The sequence below is a fragment of the Cygnus olor genome, chromosome 5 (assembly GCF_009769625.2).
Source record: "Cygnus olor isolate bCygOlo1 chromosome 5, bCygOlo1.pri.v2, whole genome shotgun sequence".
NCBI lineage: Eukaryota > Metazoa > Chordata > Aves > Anseriformes > Anatidae > Cygnus > Cygnus olor.
This window is the reverse complement of record NC_049173.1, coordinates 32,568,532-32,584,819: the sequence shown is the minus strand read 5'-3', so window position 1 is coordinate 32,584,819 and position 16,288 is coordinate 32,568,532. Positions and strand designations below refer to the sequence as shown.

The window sequence follows — 16,288 nt, the reverse complement described above, 5'->3', positions numbered from 1 at the left end:
GTAACTCACTGCCACAAGGTGAAAAAGAGACACCAGAGATTGGATGTGATATCAGCAACAAGGTCACAGTTAAACCAACAAGCACCCTTTGGGGTGTGAGTCGCAGCTTAGTCATGGGGTCACAGTGACGGCTGGGGACGCAGAAGCTGGAGGTGCCTTTCCGGCCCCAGCCTCAGGCCCCATGCAAGGACCTGATTTCTCAGAGGTGCTAAGCCCTGCCCCTGGTTTCGGGCCCTGCTCCTTTCCCGCAGGTACCTGCAGTGGCTGGGCTGGGGTCCCTTATCCCACTGGAAGCCGGCCACCTTGCTTGGGAAGCTGGGCTCGGGGTTGTGTGGGGATCTGTGTTTGTTTGCACTGGATGGACAGCTAGCCCTATCACCATTTTAATTTCCTCTTTGATAAATACACCACAAAAACACTCGGCCAGTCCCAGCAAGCAGATGTTAACAGGATAGCTCAGGACTCTGCTCCCAGGGCCCCTCAGGACCCTCTTCTCCCTCAGCCGGGGTCGCAACCTGCACCGCAGCCACTGGGGCTGCCAGGACGCGGGGACCCGCTGGTGGCAGCCGTCCCTGTCCCTGCGGGGTGTGCGGGCAGAGCTGGAGCTGCTGGCTGTGGGGAGGGAGGAGGAAGGAAGCGGCCTGGTGTGAGGAGAGGGCAGAGCGCGCCGGCCTGCAGCGCCTGCCGGATTTGAGCGGGGAGAGAGCAGAGCCGGGGCTCGGCACGCAGATGCTTCCTGCTGCCTGCCCCGGTGTCTCCAGCTGCCTTCCCTGCCAGCAGCCTGAGAGCAGAGCCAAAACAGTCCCTACGCAGCACCGGCAGGGACGAGTTTTGCCTACATGTCCTCTCCCGCCGCCTTGCAGAGGCCGCCCAGTCCACCTGCGTGACAGCGCGGTGGCGGTGGCTCAGCCGTGGGGCCTGGCTCCCCTCTGGTTTATGGTTTCCTGTGAATGGCTTTTGAGATACCCATCGGCAGCGCTGCCGCGGGAAGGCAGCCGGCCCTGCCTGCCTCTGCTGCTCTGGCAGCGCTCTCCGTTGACGTTTTGTTGTTATCGTTTACCGTCTTCTCTCTGCGCTCCCCGAGGAGCGCCGGGCACGGTCCAAGCGCACGCACGCTCGCACACAGGCGCACAGAAAGAGCTCCGGCTCTAATTTTAGCCGTGACGTACGCAGGGGGAGCGAGCAGCCGGGAGGAGGCCGGGTGTGAAGGGATGAGGTCCCAGCTGCAGGGCCCTGCGGTGACTCACCGCGGCCGCCTGCGCGGCTGCCCGATCTGGTCACCAGCGCTCGCTTCTGCACCGGCCGCGGCTGGTGACTCCTTCCTTCGGGGCATCTCGGAGAGAGGCAGCTGCCGGTGCAGTCCCTGCACCAGGGCCCCTCGCTACAGCAAGGGGAGGTGACATGCTCCTGAAGGCTGCCTGCTCCTCGGGCTGTGCAAAACCCTTTATTTTTAACGATGGCCCAAGGAGGTGGGAGAGAATCGCCCATCCCGTGATCCTCCCCTCGTTGCTTCGAGGGAAGCAGTTGCATCCCACGTTTGCAGAAGTGCTTTGGTTGTGAAAGGCTGAGGAGACATCACCTTGCCGTGTCACCTTCAGGTGCTTGTGCCCGAGGGGAGCACGCTGCTCCGGCACCCACCTGGCACAGTGTGCTCCGCAGGATCAAACCAGGGCTGGCGCCGTGTGGGGGCCCAGACCCGGGTACCGAGGCACGGTCCTTTCCCAGAGGCCAGGCAGCTCCCCACAGGGGTCTCCTGCGCTGGGGTAGGCACAACGCCTCTCTCCGCACTGTGAGCGGGCTGGGGGGAGGTTATTAACGCACATCATCAGGTTTGGTCCTTGTGCTTCAGCACCGACTGAGAGCGGGGCGCGTGGTTTTGGGACGTGGGATGCTTTTGCGGGGGGGAGAGCTGCTTTGGGCTGTCTGCAGGCACCAAGGGTGTGAGTGGCTTGGTGCCAGGGGTTCCCGTCTCTTTCTGGGCCCCTTTGGCGTGTGTCTCTCTCTCTCTCGGGGCAAACCTGCCTGGGGCTGCTCGCAGAGGAAGTGCAGTCGGTTATTTTAACGAGCGCTGTCAGGGTTTGCAGTGCGGGGAGGAGGCGGAGGGAGCAGCGGAGCGCTCGCTCGCCAAACTAGGACTTGGTCGCAGAGGGCTGGCCCGCCGCTGCTCCTCGGCCGCTGCCGCCCGCTCATCACCTGCAGGGACCTCAGCTCCGTTCCGGATCAGGTCACAGAGGCTTTTCCCCCGCGCTCTGCCCTTCTTTCCTCTCCTCCTCCTCGTCCCTGTGTTTTCCTGCTTTCATTTGTGCTCGGTGGGGGAAGGGAGGGGACCAGGGGACGGAGCCGTAGCTGGTGGGTTTGGTCTGAGCAGGTGCCGTGTCCCACCACACCGGGTAGGGTCGGGGGGAGCAGACCCCCAAGTCAGCCCCTAAACCCTCACTGTGCTGGCTCCTGGAGGCTGGATCGAGCCGTAGCTGTCCCGTGGGCTATGAGCGGTCCCTGGGGCTGGCACGGGGGCTTTGGGAAACCCAGCACTGTGGCACTTCGCGGCACTTGGCTGCTGCCTCCCCTGCCAGAGTTGGGTTTCCAGCCGCACGCTCTGCTTGCTGGTAGGCACGGGCTATGTCCTGCCAGCCTGTGCGGCACGTGGAGGGCAGAGGGGAAGAGCAGGGGGAAACCTGTGGCATGCAGAGAGTGGTGTAGGGGGCCAGCCTGTGCCAGCTGCTTTGTCCCAGAATAGTTTTGGGCGGAGCGGCTGCCTTCTGGGCTCCTGGCATCTCCCCTGGTGCTGGTGGCACCCGCTGCTTTTGCTGGGGGTGGTAGGATGACCTTCCGCTCCCTGCTGCAGGCTGGTGTCCTGCCCGTCTCTGTGTTTCTGTGCCTGTAGCTGAGGGCCTGAGGCTCCCTTGGGAGGTCTGTGTAGCCCCCCAGCCCCAGGCATCACTGCCTGAGCTCTGCATCCCTCACACTGGAGCTTTTTCTCTGTGCTTTTTTCCCTGCCTCTTCCCACGGGATGCTGCCATGATCCCCTGCTCAGGCTGGCTCCACGCTGGGGAGTTTCCCCCAGCTTCCCACATGCTGGGGAGCCGGGCTCAGACAGCTGGACCGCGGGACTGGCCTCCCTTTAAATAGCATCTCCCTCGGGTCCCTCCTCTACGTGAGGCACAGAGCTGTGTATACCAAAGGAGGGGATCAGCTCTGGGGGGGGACAGCGGGTGTCTGCTGCAGGAAGCAGAGCCTGGCCCTTCCTGCGCTCCCAAAATTGCCAGAGCCAGCCTGCCCGACCCACCGCTGCTTCGCTGCTCTCCAAAGGGAGCTTTGGGAGACAAGGAACTCTTTAATATCCGTCCCAGCCCGGGTCGCGGGTGATGCTGATGCGACCAAAATAGAAACTGCACGGACTGCTGCTGCCCCATCCCCTGCTCTCGCCTGGCCCCTGTGTGCTGATGTTTGCTCACCCTCTGCATTTCGTCATGGATAATTCGCTATCCCAGGCTGCCGGTCCAGACGCTTGGCTCTTGGCACAGCAAACAAACGCAGCAGTGGCTTGTATAAATCAGCGCTGTCCAATTTCTTGATAACCAGGAGGCAGGTTGTTTAGTGTAGTGGCAAATAAACTTCGTAATGTTATGATGGTGGAAAGTTGTCAAGGGATATGAATGTGCAGACTCAGCCCAGGAGCCGCCAAGGAGACAGCTTTAGTTTAAATTAAGACAAAACTCCATCTTCCATGGATTTTGGGAAGGAAATCACATTGTTGTAATGGGAACATTTCTCTGAGCCTTAGGGCTGGCAAACTCTTGACTTTATGAAGCGTAAGTGGAGGGGCTGAGCTAGCCTGGCAGGCGTGCCTTAAATCAAGCCTGAGGCACACCGCATATGGCAGCGGGACCACGCAGGAGCAGTGCCGAGCACCGTGCTGTGAAACCCTCCCAGTGCTGCGAGCCTTGGGGTGCTGGCTGGGTTTGGGAATGGAGGAGCAAGGAAGGTGAGGGTTGTGTCACGCCGTGCCCTGAAGGGTTGCATGTCACACCAGAGGGGCTCGAGGTTGGCCTGGTTTGTGCTGAAAAGGCAGCGAAGGGGCAGTGGGACCAGAGCTTGGAGAGAGGCAGGATGGAGGTGGGATTATGCCAAGAACTGTAAAAAAAAGCATGAGGCCCTTCTGCTCCCAGACCCTGCTCTTCCCAGGAAGCCTCACCTTGAAAACATTTTCTCATGAAGGGCCGGGCAGGAGGTGGGACAGCCGGTCCCTTTTGCCTTATTTTGGTCAAGGCCCGGCCAAGCGGTGGGGACTGTGTTCAAATCCCTGTGTGGGCTTGGGTAGTTCCTTCAACGTTGCTTTGCCCCTTGGACAAGCTTCCTATGAGAAACTGCAAAGCCGCAGCATTTCCTTGCTTCCTTGCAGCCGCCCCAAGCGAGCTCCGAGACCCTGCCCCATGCGGGAGAGCCAACAGGGACACGAGATATAGCAGGCTCAGTGCACACAGACACTTACCTCGTAGCCAAAATTGGGCTCCCGTGACACAGTGAAGCGAGGTGCTGGCGGAGAGGATCAGCGTGTGCAGGGACAGGGGTGGGTCGTGGCTGGGATGCGTGTTGAGAAGGACTGCTGTAGGAGGGGGATGCAAGAAGGGGTTGTTCAGTGACTTTTTTCCTTCTGGCAGTTGGGAAATGTGTTGGTGTGTGATGAGACAAGATGGGAACTACTGGGGTCTGACAGACGAGTGTCCTCTTCCCTTTGACAGGGCCAGAGGGAAGCACCGAGGGTCCTGCTTTAACCCACTTGCTGAGCTTGATGGTGGCAGAATCAGCTGGTTGGCATCCCCGGCTCCTAACTGAGCTGCCCAAAAGGCTAAAAATGGTGGGGGATTAAAATCAGTAGTGGCTGCCTGCAAAGCCTGGTCTCGTCCTCATGTGTACTGCGTGGTAATCTGCCCGAGGCAGCAGAAGTCAGGAGGGGCGCTGACCTGGTGCCCTTTCACTGAGCCCTCGCTGCCAGCTGGCGTATCTGGGCTGTCCCACAAAATTCCAGTCTCCTGAAATAAAGCGTGTGGGTGAGTTTTCTATCTAGCCATCCTCCGCAGGGATCCCATTACCTTTCGGTGCCACGCTTTGTGCGTATTTAGAGCAGGTCCCTGTGCTGGCACTGCTGCGAGGTCGCGGAGCAGAGGCTTGTAGTGTGGGAGCAGGAGGCTGCGAATTTTGCTTTTTGCTAGGCCGTGTGCTCGGGGCGGGTTATCGGCAGCCTCTGTGCTAGGTCTGCAGCCTGGTGCTCTGTCATCTGGTGTGTGTGTGCAGACCTGGCTGCAGAGCGTCATGGTCTGCGTGGCACGTGCAGGCTTTACGGCATGGAGAGGCCAAGCTGGTGTAGCTGCCTGTCCCTTGTGGGTCAGAGCAGCCCTGGGACCTTCGGTTTCACCAACCAACGTGCCCAGTGACACTGACAGGTTTCTGAGCGAGTTAGCAAAGCCCTCAGATGTTGCCTGGGGTGACCTGCTCTCAGTTCATGCTCAGGTAACCCTGGCAGTAGACCTTGAGGCTCCCCTCCGAGTGCCCTACAAGGGCCAAAACAGCATTGCGCTGCCTGGAGGCACAACCCTGAGGCTGTGGCAGTACTCTCCTCCTCTGCAGCGTGAGGGTGGCAGCACAGGCCTGCTGTGGTCTTGCAGCTCGGGGGCCTGGGAGTGAGGTGCTGTGTATAGGCGGTGGCACTTGTTGCATTACATGAGATGAGTAAATCTGAAAATAGAAGGCCCATGGTTCACCCTTCACAACACTTTGAAAGGCTCACGGTTTGGACGGAGCCTTCCTGCCGCTGTTCTGGAGATATTTCTGGCTGCCTCAGTCCCACGAGCCGTGCCCGGGCGTGCAGCACCGCTCACTCACACATCAGCTGTGGCGCTGAATGGGAGGAAGGCAGGCTGGCGGTGCCGGTAAATGAGAGCCGTACACGGGAGGCAGGCGCTGCAGTCCCCGCCGCGATGACTGCCGAGGGCTTGTGCAGCCCGCAGGCGCTCGCTGCTGCCGTCCTGCCCTGGTGCTGCTGGGGAGACGTCTGCCCCTCGCTTCGGGGCCAGCTGAGAGCTCAGCATGGATTATTCTCAGACCTTTTGGCCCCCGAGGCCCTTGTTCTCACGGCCTTGCCCCCTCGAGCAGCTTCTGCCTCTGTCTGATTTGTGTGATGTCGGACAGATTACAGCTGGAGTGGAAATTTTGGGCAGAAACAAACTGCGCAGAGTTTGGGAACTCGCTCGCCTCGCTGTAACCAAAGCCCTGAAGGCTGTACCACATCTTGACCAGCGTGCTCCCTTTCCCATCCAGCATTGGCACCTTTCTCAGCGGGCTTATCCACACAGGTCACGCTTCCCATTGCCTCAGGGAGGGCTGGGGAGCCCAAGGGAGAGGGGAGGCCAGCAGCTGATGTCTGGGAGCAGGGACAAGGGGACAGGGTCACAGCAGAGGCAGCGTGGGGACAGCAGTGTACATGGGAAGGCTGAAAGGATGGGGGAGTGCAAGCTGACAACGGGAACCGAGGCTGAAGGCAAGCTGCAGTGTGTCAGCAGGACAGGGATAGCAGCAGCTCCCTGGGTGGGCTCCCAGGCTTTTGTCCCTTGGTCCCTCCAGTGTCCTGTCAGGGAGGAGACAGAGACAGAAGCCCAGGAGATCTCGGTGTCACACATGGGTGGCTATTAATAACATGCCTTCCCTGTGGTTGAGCTGTGCAAGTCAGCCGTCCTGGCCTGGGGAAGGCAGCCTGTAAACTGAAATGGGCTCTCATTTGCATGCTGCCAGCCCTGGTGCCACAGCACCAGCCCAGCAGCTGCAGCAAGCCTTGCTTCAGAGACTCAGCCAGGATGGGCCCTCGTCATGGAGCAGGGTGAAGCTTGGGCTAATTTCCCTCACTGTCGCCCAGTGGTTGGAAAAAATGCTTTCCAGCCGACTAAGTAGAGGCTTGCTGAAAGGTCTGGAGGAGCTGATGGCGTTTTTCAAGTCCAGACTTCTCTAAGGCTCAAGGCTTGTTGGTCATGCAGCCAGGAGTGTCCTAAGTGTGGTCCTCTTGCCACCTTTTGTGCCAGAAGAGGGCTGCCACGGCTGGCAACATGGAAGGGCAGCCTGGCATCTCTCTTGCTTCTGGGCACCGTCAGGAGGACGCCAGACTGTTGGAGGGACAGAAGGAATTACAACACAGAAAGGACCAAGCAGACGTGTTGCACAGCATTGCTCTGTGTCTAAGGACACGGGCATGGTCAGCATAGTACCTAGGGGTTTACTCGAGGCTGCTGGAGCAAAGCAGAGTGATGGACCTGAGCATCAAGAAGCTCTCCATGATATAGGCCTGTGCCTTGAGGGATATTGCATGTTCAGGTGCAGGAGTCTGCGTGTTGGGTTTTGTAGCTACCACCACCACAGGAGGGATGGCTGCTGGGTGATCGGGGTCTTCATGTCAGCTGATCCACTACCTCTGAGTCCAGTGAAGTTACAAGATGTAAGTTCTTCCTCTTCCATCCCTGCTTGACTTTCCAGGGGCATTTATATCCTGCCACCAAAGTTAGTTCTGTCCTTACAGTACGAAGTTGCAGCTTTCTCTGAGTGCCCAGGAAGGGTACTGCAGCAACTTCCTCCTCCCTCAGCTCTTGAGGGCAGCACACACCCTGGGATATGTTCCTGCTTCAGCAACATCTCTGCCCACCAATGCCAGGCAGGAGCATGGGAGGCTGAGGAGCTCTGAGAGGTCTGGTTAGAAAAAAAAACTCCCAAAAGCTCCGATTGCAGATCATGAGCAGGCCAGAGCTGATCTCTCCTTCCTTATTCACAGAAGATTGAAATGATAAAAGCTGCTTGTAAGTGGCACTGATATCCTAGTGCATGCAGCAGTATTTCCTTCCCCTCCCACCCTGCAAATGCCAGACTGCCTCCATCCAGCCCCCTTACCTAACTTAGCCCAGTGATGCAGCCTGCAGAGCTGCAGCAAGCACCGGCTGCTCTCTGTCCTGCCTCAGCTGTAAGCAGTCTCTTAAGAGAAGCCCTGAGATCACAGAAATGTTGGTAGTGTTAGGCCAGGAGCTTCCTTCACTCAGCTCTCCTTAGGCTCCTCTCCACCCAGTTCACAGTTCCCCAGCTGCTCTGCACACAGCTTAGCTGGTGCACATCAATCCTGGGCACCCTGTGCAGTCAGTCCATCTGCACTGCCAGCAGCAGCTCTCGACACGTGCGATACACCATTCGGACCTCAGGCTGGAAGCCAGTTGCAAGCAAAGGGGATATCTTCACCATCAGATCTCAGCAGCCGCATGGTGCTGGTGTGGGCTGTCAGATGACTGCCCAGCAATAACCTTCACCACTGGTGGCTGGAGCGTGAGTCCATGTGCCACTTTCTGACAGCTCTGAAGATAAAAAGAGCTGTAATCAGCTAGTAACCAAACTTAAATGTCAAGCCAAGGTTGTTCTAGCAAGTTTCCTCATGCGACTGTGGTGCGAAAAGGAAGGAAGCTGTGTTGAGAGATCTTCCTGCCCATAGCAGCAGCTCAGCAACCACTGCACCAGCTTCATGTCAGTGGGATATCTGGGGCAGAAGGGAGCATCCCTTCAGCTCATTTGGGATAGAGTTGGACAATTACATCTCCTCCAGCAACTTAAACCAGTCAAGAAGAGTTTGCTGCAGCTTGCCATACCCAGGCAGTTCTCTCTGGTGTTGTTTTAACGTTTCATTTCTTCAGACAATTTCTTCAGACACCTGTTGGCGATGATGCAATTTGCTGCACTATCCCACAGATGAGGGAGATACCCGCATTGCTTGCTGTGATGGAACTGGAGGAATCTGCTGAGGAGATTGCACTTTGGTTTTGCTTTCAGTTCAGCAAGGCTTTAGCTCCCTGATGCTGCTCTCTGAACTGCAGATTCCTCTGGAGAGCATCACTGTACTTTTTTCCCTCCTTGCCTGATATTGCTGAGTACAGACATGGCAATGAGACTAGAAACTAAAGAGCAAGTTTCCTTGCATAACCAGGCTGGACGAGATGGAACCAAGCCTTGCCTTCTGCAAAAATACAAACTCTGCTTTAGACTCTTCTCGAAGAAACGGAGGTATAGTCCAACGTGCCTCTTGCTTGTGGTACAAGCACTGAGCAAAAACTCCAGAAAATAGCATGTATGTACCATCTTATATGCATCTACCAAAAACAGAAGCTTCTGACTGAAAAAAAAATGCCTTTTTGCATGGATCTCAGGGCATTGGGTTTCGATCATGGTGTTCTGACGGTCTTCAAGCATTGCTGACCTGCAAGCGAGTGCCTAAAAGAGCGACTAGGGAGGAAGAAAGATGTGAGCGCAGCAGATGCTAATCCTAGCACAGTGGTGGTTGACATGCTATACCCTCATGAAGGGTAGAGGAGCAGGCTTTTCAGCACAGAAGTTGGTGGGAGTTGTGGGGGTGGCAGCTGGTGTATGCCTGCGTAATCTCGAGTCCCCTGCCTTTGTAGCAATTGATGATCCAGAAGTTTGCTTCTACCAAGCTGCAGGTGCCAGTGTTTTTTGAGTTGCCCTCAAATAAATCCTCTCTGTTTAGAGGCTGAAGACAAGCGGTGGCTGGAGAGCTGGAAGAGAAGCACTAGCTCTGGAGGACAGGAGTGCTGGTGCTAGTCAGCCAGCCTCTCCCACTCAAACATTTGCATGCCAAGCTGAGAGCGCTGAAACCACTGCTGCAGCAGCTTCCATCTGTGGCCCAGTGCTTTTCACGGACAGCTGCCACGTCCTGGCAAGATGTAAAGCTTGGAGGGCTGGGCAGGGAAAGGTCAAGAGACCTGTTAAAGCTCTTTCCAAAGCGAGAGGGAAGCTTTGAGCAGGACAGATAGGATGTTTTTCCTAGCTTTCCTCTGCTCCAGCTCTCTCAGCCAGACTCCACTAAATGTGCCTGCCCCACTTTGACTTGCCTGACCGTTTTCCTTCTTTCGTGCTTAGTTTCCATTTGCCACAAATTCTGTGGGGCTGCTGCTTGTGCCGAGTGCTTACAGCTGGGACACCAAGAGTGCCAGCACCAGGGGAGCAAAAAGCAGGGGGGCAGTGACCAGGGCTGACCTTGCTGAGAGGTGCCGGGGCTGTTGTCCTCCGGGCAGCAGGGCAGGAGCTTGTCCTTAGAGTGCTCCAGCGGGTGTTTCTGAGACTCCTTCCCTGAGCTAAGCTGTGAAAATAGGTGTAGAGACTGCCTTAAAAAGAGCTTTGGCTCTGAGCTCGAGGGAAGCGAGAGCCCTGTGGCCCAGCTGCTCCCGGTGGCTTTAGCAGGTGCTGGTCTCAGCCCCGCCACGCATCGCAGCACCCAGCTCTCCGCTGTGTCCCTGCTCCTGCCCCCTGTCCCCGCTGTGCCCCCCAGATCTGCGGGAAGCCTATTTAACTCCTGGTTTCTGTGTCAACAGCCACCACCCGGCCAAGATGGAAACCTTTTTTAAGAGGCATTTCGGGAGGAAGGGCCCACCGGGGCCGCGGCATGCCAGTGTGGTGGCCGTGCCCACCGGCAAGGCCCGCCGCCGCTCCCAGGCCGGGCTGCCCTCCGCCTCGCTGGCCCAGCGCCGCCGCGGCTCCAGCGCCCTGCCGCTGCCCCTCTCCTGCCTGCCCTTGCCCCGCCGCGGCAGCCCCCGCCGCCGCTCCAGCACCACGCCGCCCTGCCTCAGCCCCCGCTTCGCCGTGCAGCAGCACCGTGGCGGCCGGCCGCCAGCCATCGATGCCCAACTTCTGGGCTGCCCCGTGCTGCTGGCCGGCCTCCTCCCTGACGGAGAGGAGGGCGATGGGGCGCCGCGTGCCGACACCTCCGTCTCCTGGCCTCTGGAGGATGGCGGTGGCCATGTGGCGGGCGGCGGGGCGGAGCGGAGCGGGCGGTGGGCTGAGGAGAGCTGGCTGACCATGCTGCCCCGGCTGCGGCCGCTGCAGGCCGGGCTGCTGTCGCGGGGCCCCCGCTGCCTGCGCCGCACCTCCTCCCACCGCCTGCCCACCGACAGCGGCTGCGGCCGGGTCCCCCACGGCCTGCCGGGCCACTACCGCCGCCTCAGCCAGCGTCGCCGCTCCAGTGATGCCCTGCGGCCCGGGCTGCTGTCCCCCGGCCGCGCGTGGTGGCTGGCCCAGCAGTGCGCGGGGGCAGCCGGGGCCGCCTTCCCCGAGTGCTTGGGACCGGAGCCCGCCTGCTGCCCTGACGGCTGGAGCCCCCGGCTGCTGTATGTATGGCGGTGCTCAGGAGGCAATGAGAGGGAAGGGAGGCTGGGAGGGACGAGAGGGACAGGCAGGGCACTCTGTGCCCTGGGGAAGGCTGCTTCAGGCTCCACCGCATCTTGGTGAAGCAATCCGGGTGTTTTGCAAGGGACTTGACATCCCTAAGGGCTTCGGCGTGCATTCCTTCTCCCCTGAGCTAATAGGCGGCCCTCCCGTGTCTTCCAGGAAAGCTATTGCCAAGTCCAGCCTCCAGCACATGGTAGCCCAGCCAAACCCCACACTAGCCCTGAGGAGCGAGTCGGAGAGGCAGATCCGCAGCACCGTGGACTGGAGTGTAAGTTGTGTTGCATGTTGTAAGTTGCGTCGTGTTGCGCTGGGCATTGCGTGCGATGGGCTCATGGCCAGGAAGCAGCGGGCTCTTCCCAGGCTGAGGCTTCCCAGGTGACTTCAGCTTTGACACATTTATGGCCTCTGCCGTTGCCACCAGCTGGTGCCAGCATCTGTGCTGCTGGCAGCACCCCTTGATGCTGTGAGGAGAGGCTGCGCAGCCACAGGCAGTCCCCTGGGAGGATGGCATAGATACAGCACTTCAGCTTTTCTGTTCCTGGCATTGAGGTCTGCTGGTGGCTGGGGCTGAGCAACAGAAGCAAGCCCCTGCCCCTTCACAGGCAAAGACAGGCAGGTTTTAAGCTGCACCTTTGGGTCATAGAGCAGAAACCGTTCACGTGTGGTGAATTTTCCCCAGATGGCTCCTCTCGGGGTGGTGGAAGCAGTGCTTCTGTGCAGGACGCTTTGCAACTGGGCTGTAGGTCCTTGCTGTGGGATCTGAAAAGGGAGAGAGCTGGTTTCCTGAGGATCTCTGACTGCTAGTGGGTGGGTCGTGGCAGCAGCTTTGTGAGGTTTCCTTTGTGCAGATGTTAGCCCCAGTTGTGCAGTGCATCTTGTCGTCCTGGATTTAGCTTCCTCTTCCTCCCCGCACACCTCGTTCCAGTTAGCTTGTCCCTAGCACAAAGCAGTTTAGGGATAAGATGTTCCTCTGGGGGTGCTCTCAGAAATACGTTGTCTCGTCCCTTTCAGGAGACTGCAGTCTATGGGGAGCACATCTGGTTTGAGACCAATGTCTCTGGGGATTTCTGCTACGTTGGGGAACAGAACTGCATGGCAAAACTGCTGGTAAGTCACCTGGGGTCACCCGTGTCCCTTGCAAGGTCCGCAGATGCAGGCTGTGCTGCCACCCGGCGGAGAGACCATGAAGGCCCTGCTGCTGCCTGGTGCTGGGAGGAGAAGCGTGGTGGGCCTGGAGAGCTAGCAAGAGGAAGAGACCATGTGTTCTTCCTACATCTGTGTGCTGGAGTGCCGCATCCCCAATTTCTGCCAGTGCTGGTGTTTGGTTTGTGGTTGCAAACCTGCCAGAAGTGACACAATGTTCCAGGGAAAGGTTGTTGGGATCCCACATGCTTAGAGGAGGAATCTGAACCCGTCTTCTCTGGAAAGACCGTTCAATAGTGGGGAAAAATGAACACTGGAGACCCAGGCCTGCTGTCTCCTGACCCTGTATAGCAGGACTGGAGCCCAAACGTATTGTGGGCACCTCCCTGCTATGTTGCAGAACCAAGAGCATTGGCTCTAGGCATGTGTTTAGATCCCTTCACTTTCAAGGTGTCTAGGCTGTATGTAACTCCTACAGGACTTGTTCTGCGCTCTGAAAAATATGAAGGCAGTGTGAGGGGAGATTGAGCTTGCTGGCCTCTGAACCCTGCTGCTCACATGCATGTTTTTCCTCCCCTTTTCTCATCCTCCAGCAAAAACCTCTCTCCAGGCGTAAGTGTGCAGCCTGCAAGATCGTAGTGCACACACCGTGCATAGAACAGCTGGAGAAAGTGAGTAAAGCCTGTTAAGCCCCTCTCTGTGGCTTGCAAAGCTCTAACAGCCTTTTCCTGGCCAGCCCTGTCTGGGATAGGGCAATTCAAGAGGGTTGGGAACTGCAATGTGTTGTTGCGAAGAGGGGTCCTATGGGGAGATGATACCAAAAGGAGTGCTAATGGTGTGATTGGGACCCCTGGCCCCATTTTGTTCAGTGAGAGGGATAAATTGGGAGTTTCATACACAAGCACTGAACATCTCCAGAGGCTGTACTGTAGTAAAATAAACTCCAGTAGGTTTCCTTCAGGTGATGGTTTTACTGATTCCTCCCATGTGTGTTCAATCCACAGATAAATTTCCGCTGCAAACCTTCCTTCAGGGAGTCAGGATCCCGGAATGTACGGGAGGTGAGAGATGTGCCTTGGACTGTGCCCATGTCTGCCTTCTCACCTTTTCAGTTTGGTGACAAAGGGATCAGATGCTGCCAGAGTGCTCCCACCCCACGCTGGCAGCATGTTGTCCATCAAAGTGCTGGCATTGTGCTGCCTCCTGGCTCCAAAGAGGAGGTGCAATAAAGGAATATCTCTTTGCCAGGCACCAACACAGACTGGTTGTGTGGAGAGAGGAGATTGCAAGTAGCAAAAGGCAGAGCATCTGCTGGTTTGCATGTGCTACAGCTCCTATATCTGCATGGGGGGAACCTGCAAGCAGTGTTTCCTGAGAGTTTTCTACCTTCCTGTGCTAGTCCCCAAGCAAATAGAGCAGGCAGTGGTTTCCTGAGTCTCCACGGTTTGGAAGGGGGCAGTATGGGCTCACTTTTTGCTTTATCACTCAGTCTTGCCCTGCGTGACACAGGTACTCCATGTGGCAATAGAAGAACTCCACAGTGGTGCTGTTGGACCCCTTTATTCCACATTGTAACCTAGTGGGTGCTGCTTCTTTCCTCAAACAACATGGTTGTTAGGAGCTAGGCAGGCAGCTGCTTGGCTGCAGGCACTCCAGTCATCTTGCTGTACACACAAACTGTCTCACAGGGGTTTTTCATACCGTCCACTGTCACTTTTATCCTTTTACTGGGGTCATCTAGTCAGAGATATTAAGAGACAGAAATGTGATTTATTGCCAAAGTAGCATTCCACGTTGCTGCTTACCTACTCTTTTGTTTGCTTTCTGTGATTCCGTCTTCAGTTTCCCTTGCTTCTTTTTTGTTTGTTTGTTTGTTTGTTTTGTGGATTTTTCTTTTGTTTAATTCCCTCTTCTCTGAGCATCTTAAGTTGGCCTCTTGTCCCTCAGTTCTTTGGCTTTGCCTTCTCCTAGAGGTTTATTGCTGGTGCACGTGAACGGTGGGCTTGCTGCAATAGCAGAGGTCCTAGCTCGCTTCCTCATGCCCTCATCCATTCCTCATACCCATTTCTCCATTCTTACACACACTCATCCTTTAACTTTTTTTTTCTTTTCTTTTCTTTCTTTTCTCTTTAGCCTATAGTTGTCCGGCATCACTGGGTGCACCGGAGACGGCAGGAAGGGAAATGCCGGCAGTGTGGCAAGGTGAGAGGGCATCTTGTTTTTTTCTCAGCCTGAAGGAAAGCTAAGGTCAGACTAGAACAATAGCAGGGCTGGGAAGCAGAATTCCTGCATAACATTCCACTATTCCTGCTAGGCAGGAGCAGCCTATGGCAAAACCAAGACTCATGCCCTGTTTTGCATAGTGAAATACTACATAGGTCCTTCCCATTTAGAGTTGTTCTCCCCCTGGGCCCGATCAGTCCCAGAGGCAACCATCTTCCTGACATATTTTATTTGGGCAACAGCGACACAGGTGCTGTAGTGGTGGTTGGGGCTATCTGACAAAGATCCAGAGGGCTCAAGCTGCAGGCACATTCTCTTCGTTTATGTCTCTCTTGGTGGTGGGAAAGTCCTGTTGGATGATAGGAAGCTGTCAAGGAATTCCCTAAGCCTCTTATCCTTCCCTCTGCAGGGTTTCCAGCAAAAGTTTGCCTTCCACAGTAAAGAGATTGTAGCCATCAGCTGTTCCTGGTGCAAACAAGCGGTGAGCAAAGCCCCCAGTGAATGTCTTACTAGTCTGCTCTGCATCTAATGACCCCTGCTTTCTGTCGGGACTCCCCTGTCTTATTCTCTGCAGCCTGCCCTTACAACTCCTCTCACTGGGGTGGCTGGAAGCTGTTTTGATAAACTTTCTCCTCAGTGCCTCCCAAGGGAAGCCTTCCCATTACAAAACTCCTATGTCATTTCCTACAGCAATGTCATGGGGGAGCTGGGAGGAGAAGGTGGCTGTCCCCAGCAAATGGAGCACCTCAGTTTTCTCTCTGTCTCTCTGCTTCTCCAGTATCACAGCAAAGTGTCTTGTTTCATGCTGCAACACATCGAAGAGCCCTGCTCACTGGGGGCTCATGCTGCTGTCGTTGTTCCTCCCACTTGGATTTTGCGGGTCCGACGCCCCCAGGTAAGGCATATCAGCTCCTGAGTTATCGCCTGACTCCTGCTTGCCCAGCAGCTCCTCACACAGTGTTCGAGTTTCTTCCTTTTTTCTCCAGAACCCAATGAAATCCAGTAAGAAGAAGAAGAGGACATCATTCAAGAGGAAATCCAGCAAAAAGGGTGCTGAGGTAAGAGATAAGGAAACAGGACCTTGTGTTGGAATGGCAGAGGGTCTGGGCAGCAAGGAGCAGGATTGGGAAAAAAGGGTCTGTGCTGAGGTTAAGGAGAGTGAGGTGGAGGGAGGGTGCTGGAGCAAGGAGGAGCCTTGGGGGTGGCTGAAGATCTTAGAGGATGGCACAGAGATGAGAAAGGGCTGGGATGTTTTCTTCCTCCCACTCCTGACCTGCATGATGTTAGGGCTCAGCTGGAGGTGGGAGTTTACATTTCACCAGGTTTGTTGATGAACCTGTGGCGTCTCTTGCAGGAAGGAAGGTGGAAACCCTTTGTCATCAAGCCCATGCCAGCTCCTCTCATGAAACCCTTGCTGGTGTTTGTGAACCCCAAGAGTGGTGGGAATCAGGTACAGCCTTGTCCTACACCTCCCTGAGATGGCAGCTCTCTGAGGGCGTTGCCATTTGGCTGCTGAGAATTCTGCATAGCTTTGGTAATGTCTCAGCTGCAGAAGAGGCCAGCAACCTCCATGGTGTCGGTTTGCTACCTCGTACTTCCCACCTAACCCAGGCTTTGCCTGAGTCCCCCAGAACACCATTGTCTCAGCCTGTCCCCAAAACCA

General features: G+C 56.6%; 1 protein-coding gene across 6 annotated transcripts in view; it reads left to right on the top strand.

Moving 5' to 3' along the window:
- The window catches only part of DGKZ (diacylglycerol kinase zeta), a 42,957-nt gene that overhangs the window by 9,755 nt on the left and 16,914 nt on the right, over window positions 1-16,288 (top strand). For 3 of the 6 annotated variants that reach the window (XM_040557744.1, XM_040557742.1, XM_040557741.1), the window contains 9 exons: window positions 11,419-11,527; window positions 12,271-12,366; window positions 12,996-13,073; window positions 13,407-13,463; window positions 14,536-14,604; window positions 15,035-15,106; window positions 15,404-15,520; window positions 15,612-15,683; window positions 15,980-16,075. In XM_040557744.1, the coding sequence (XP_040413678.1) occupies window positions 11,419-11,527; window positions 12,271-12,366; window positions 12,996-13,073; window positions 13,407-13,463; window positions 14,536-14,604; window positions 15,035-15,106; window positions 15,404-15,520; window positions 15,612-15,683; window positions 15,980-16,075 (766 nt within the window). Of the gene's footprint in view, window positions 1-1,287; window positions 2,225-2,285; window positions 11,199-11,418; window positions 11,528-12,270; window positions 12,367-12,995; window positions 13,074-13,406; window positions 13,464-14,535; window positions 14,605-15,034; window positions 15,107-15,403; window positions 15,521-15,611; window positions 15,684-15,979; window positions 16,076-16,288 lie in introns of those variants that run through there. The other 3 variants (XM_040557743.1, XM_040557740.1, XM_040557745.1) reach the window with 3 other exon arrangements.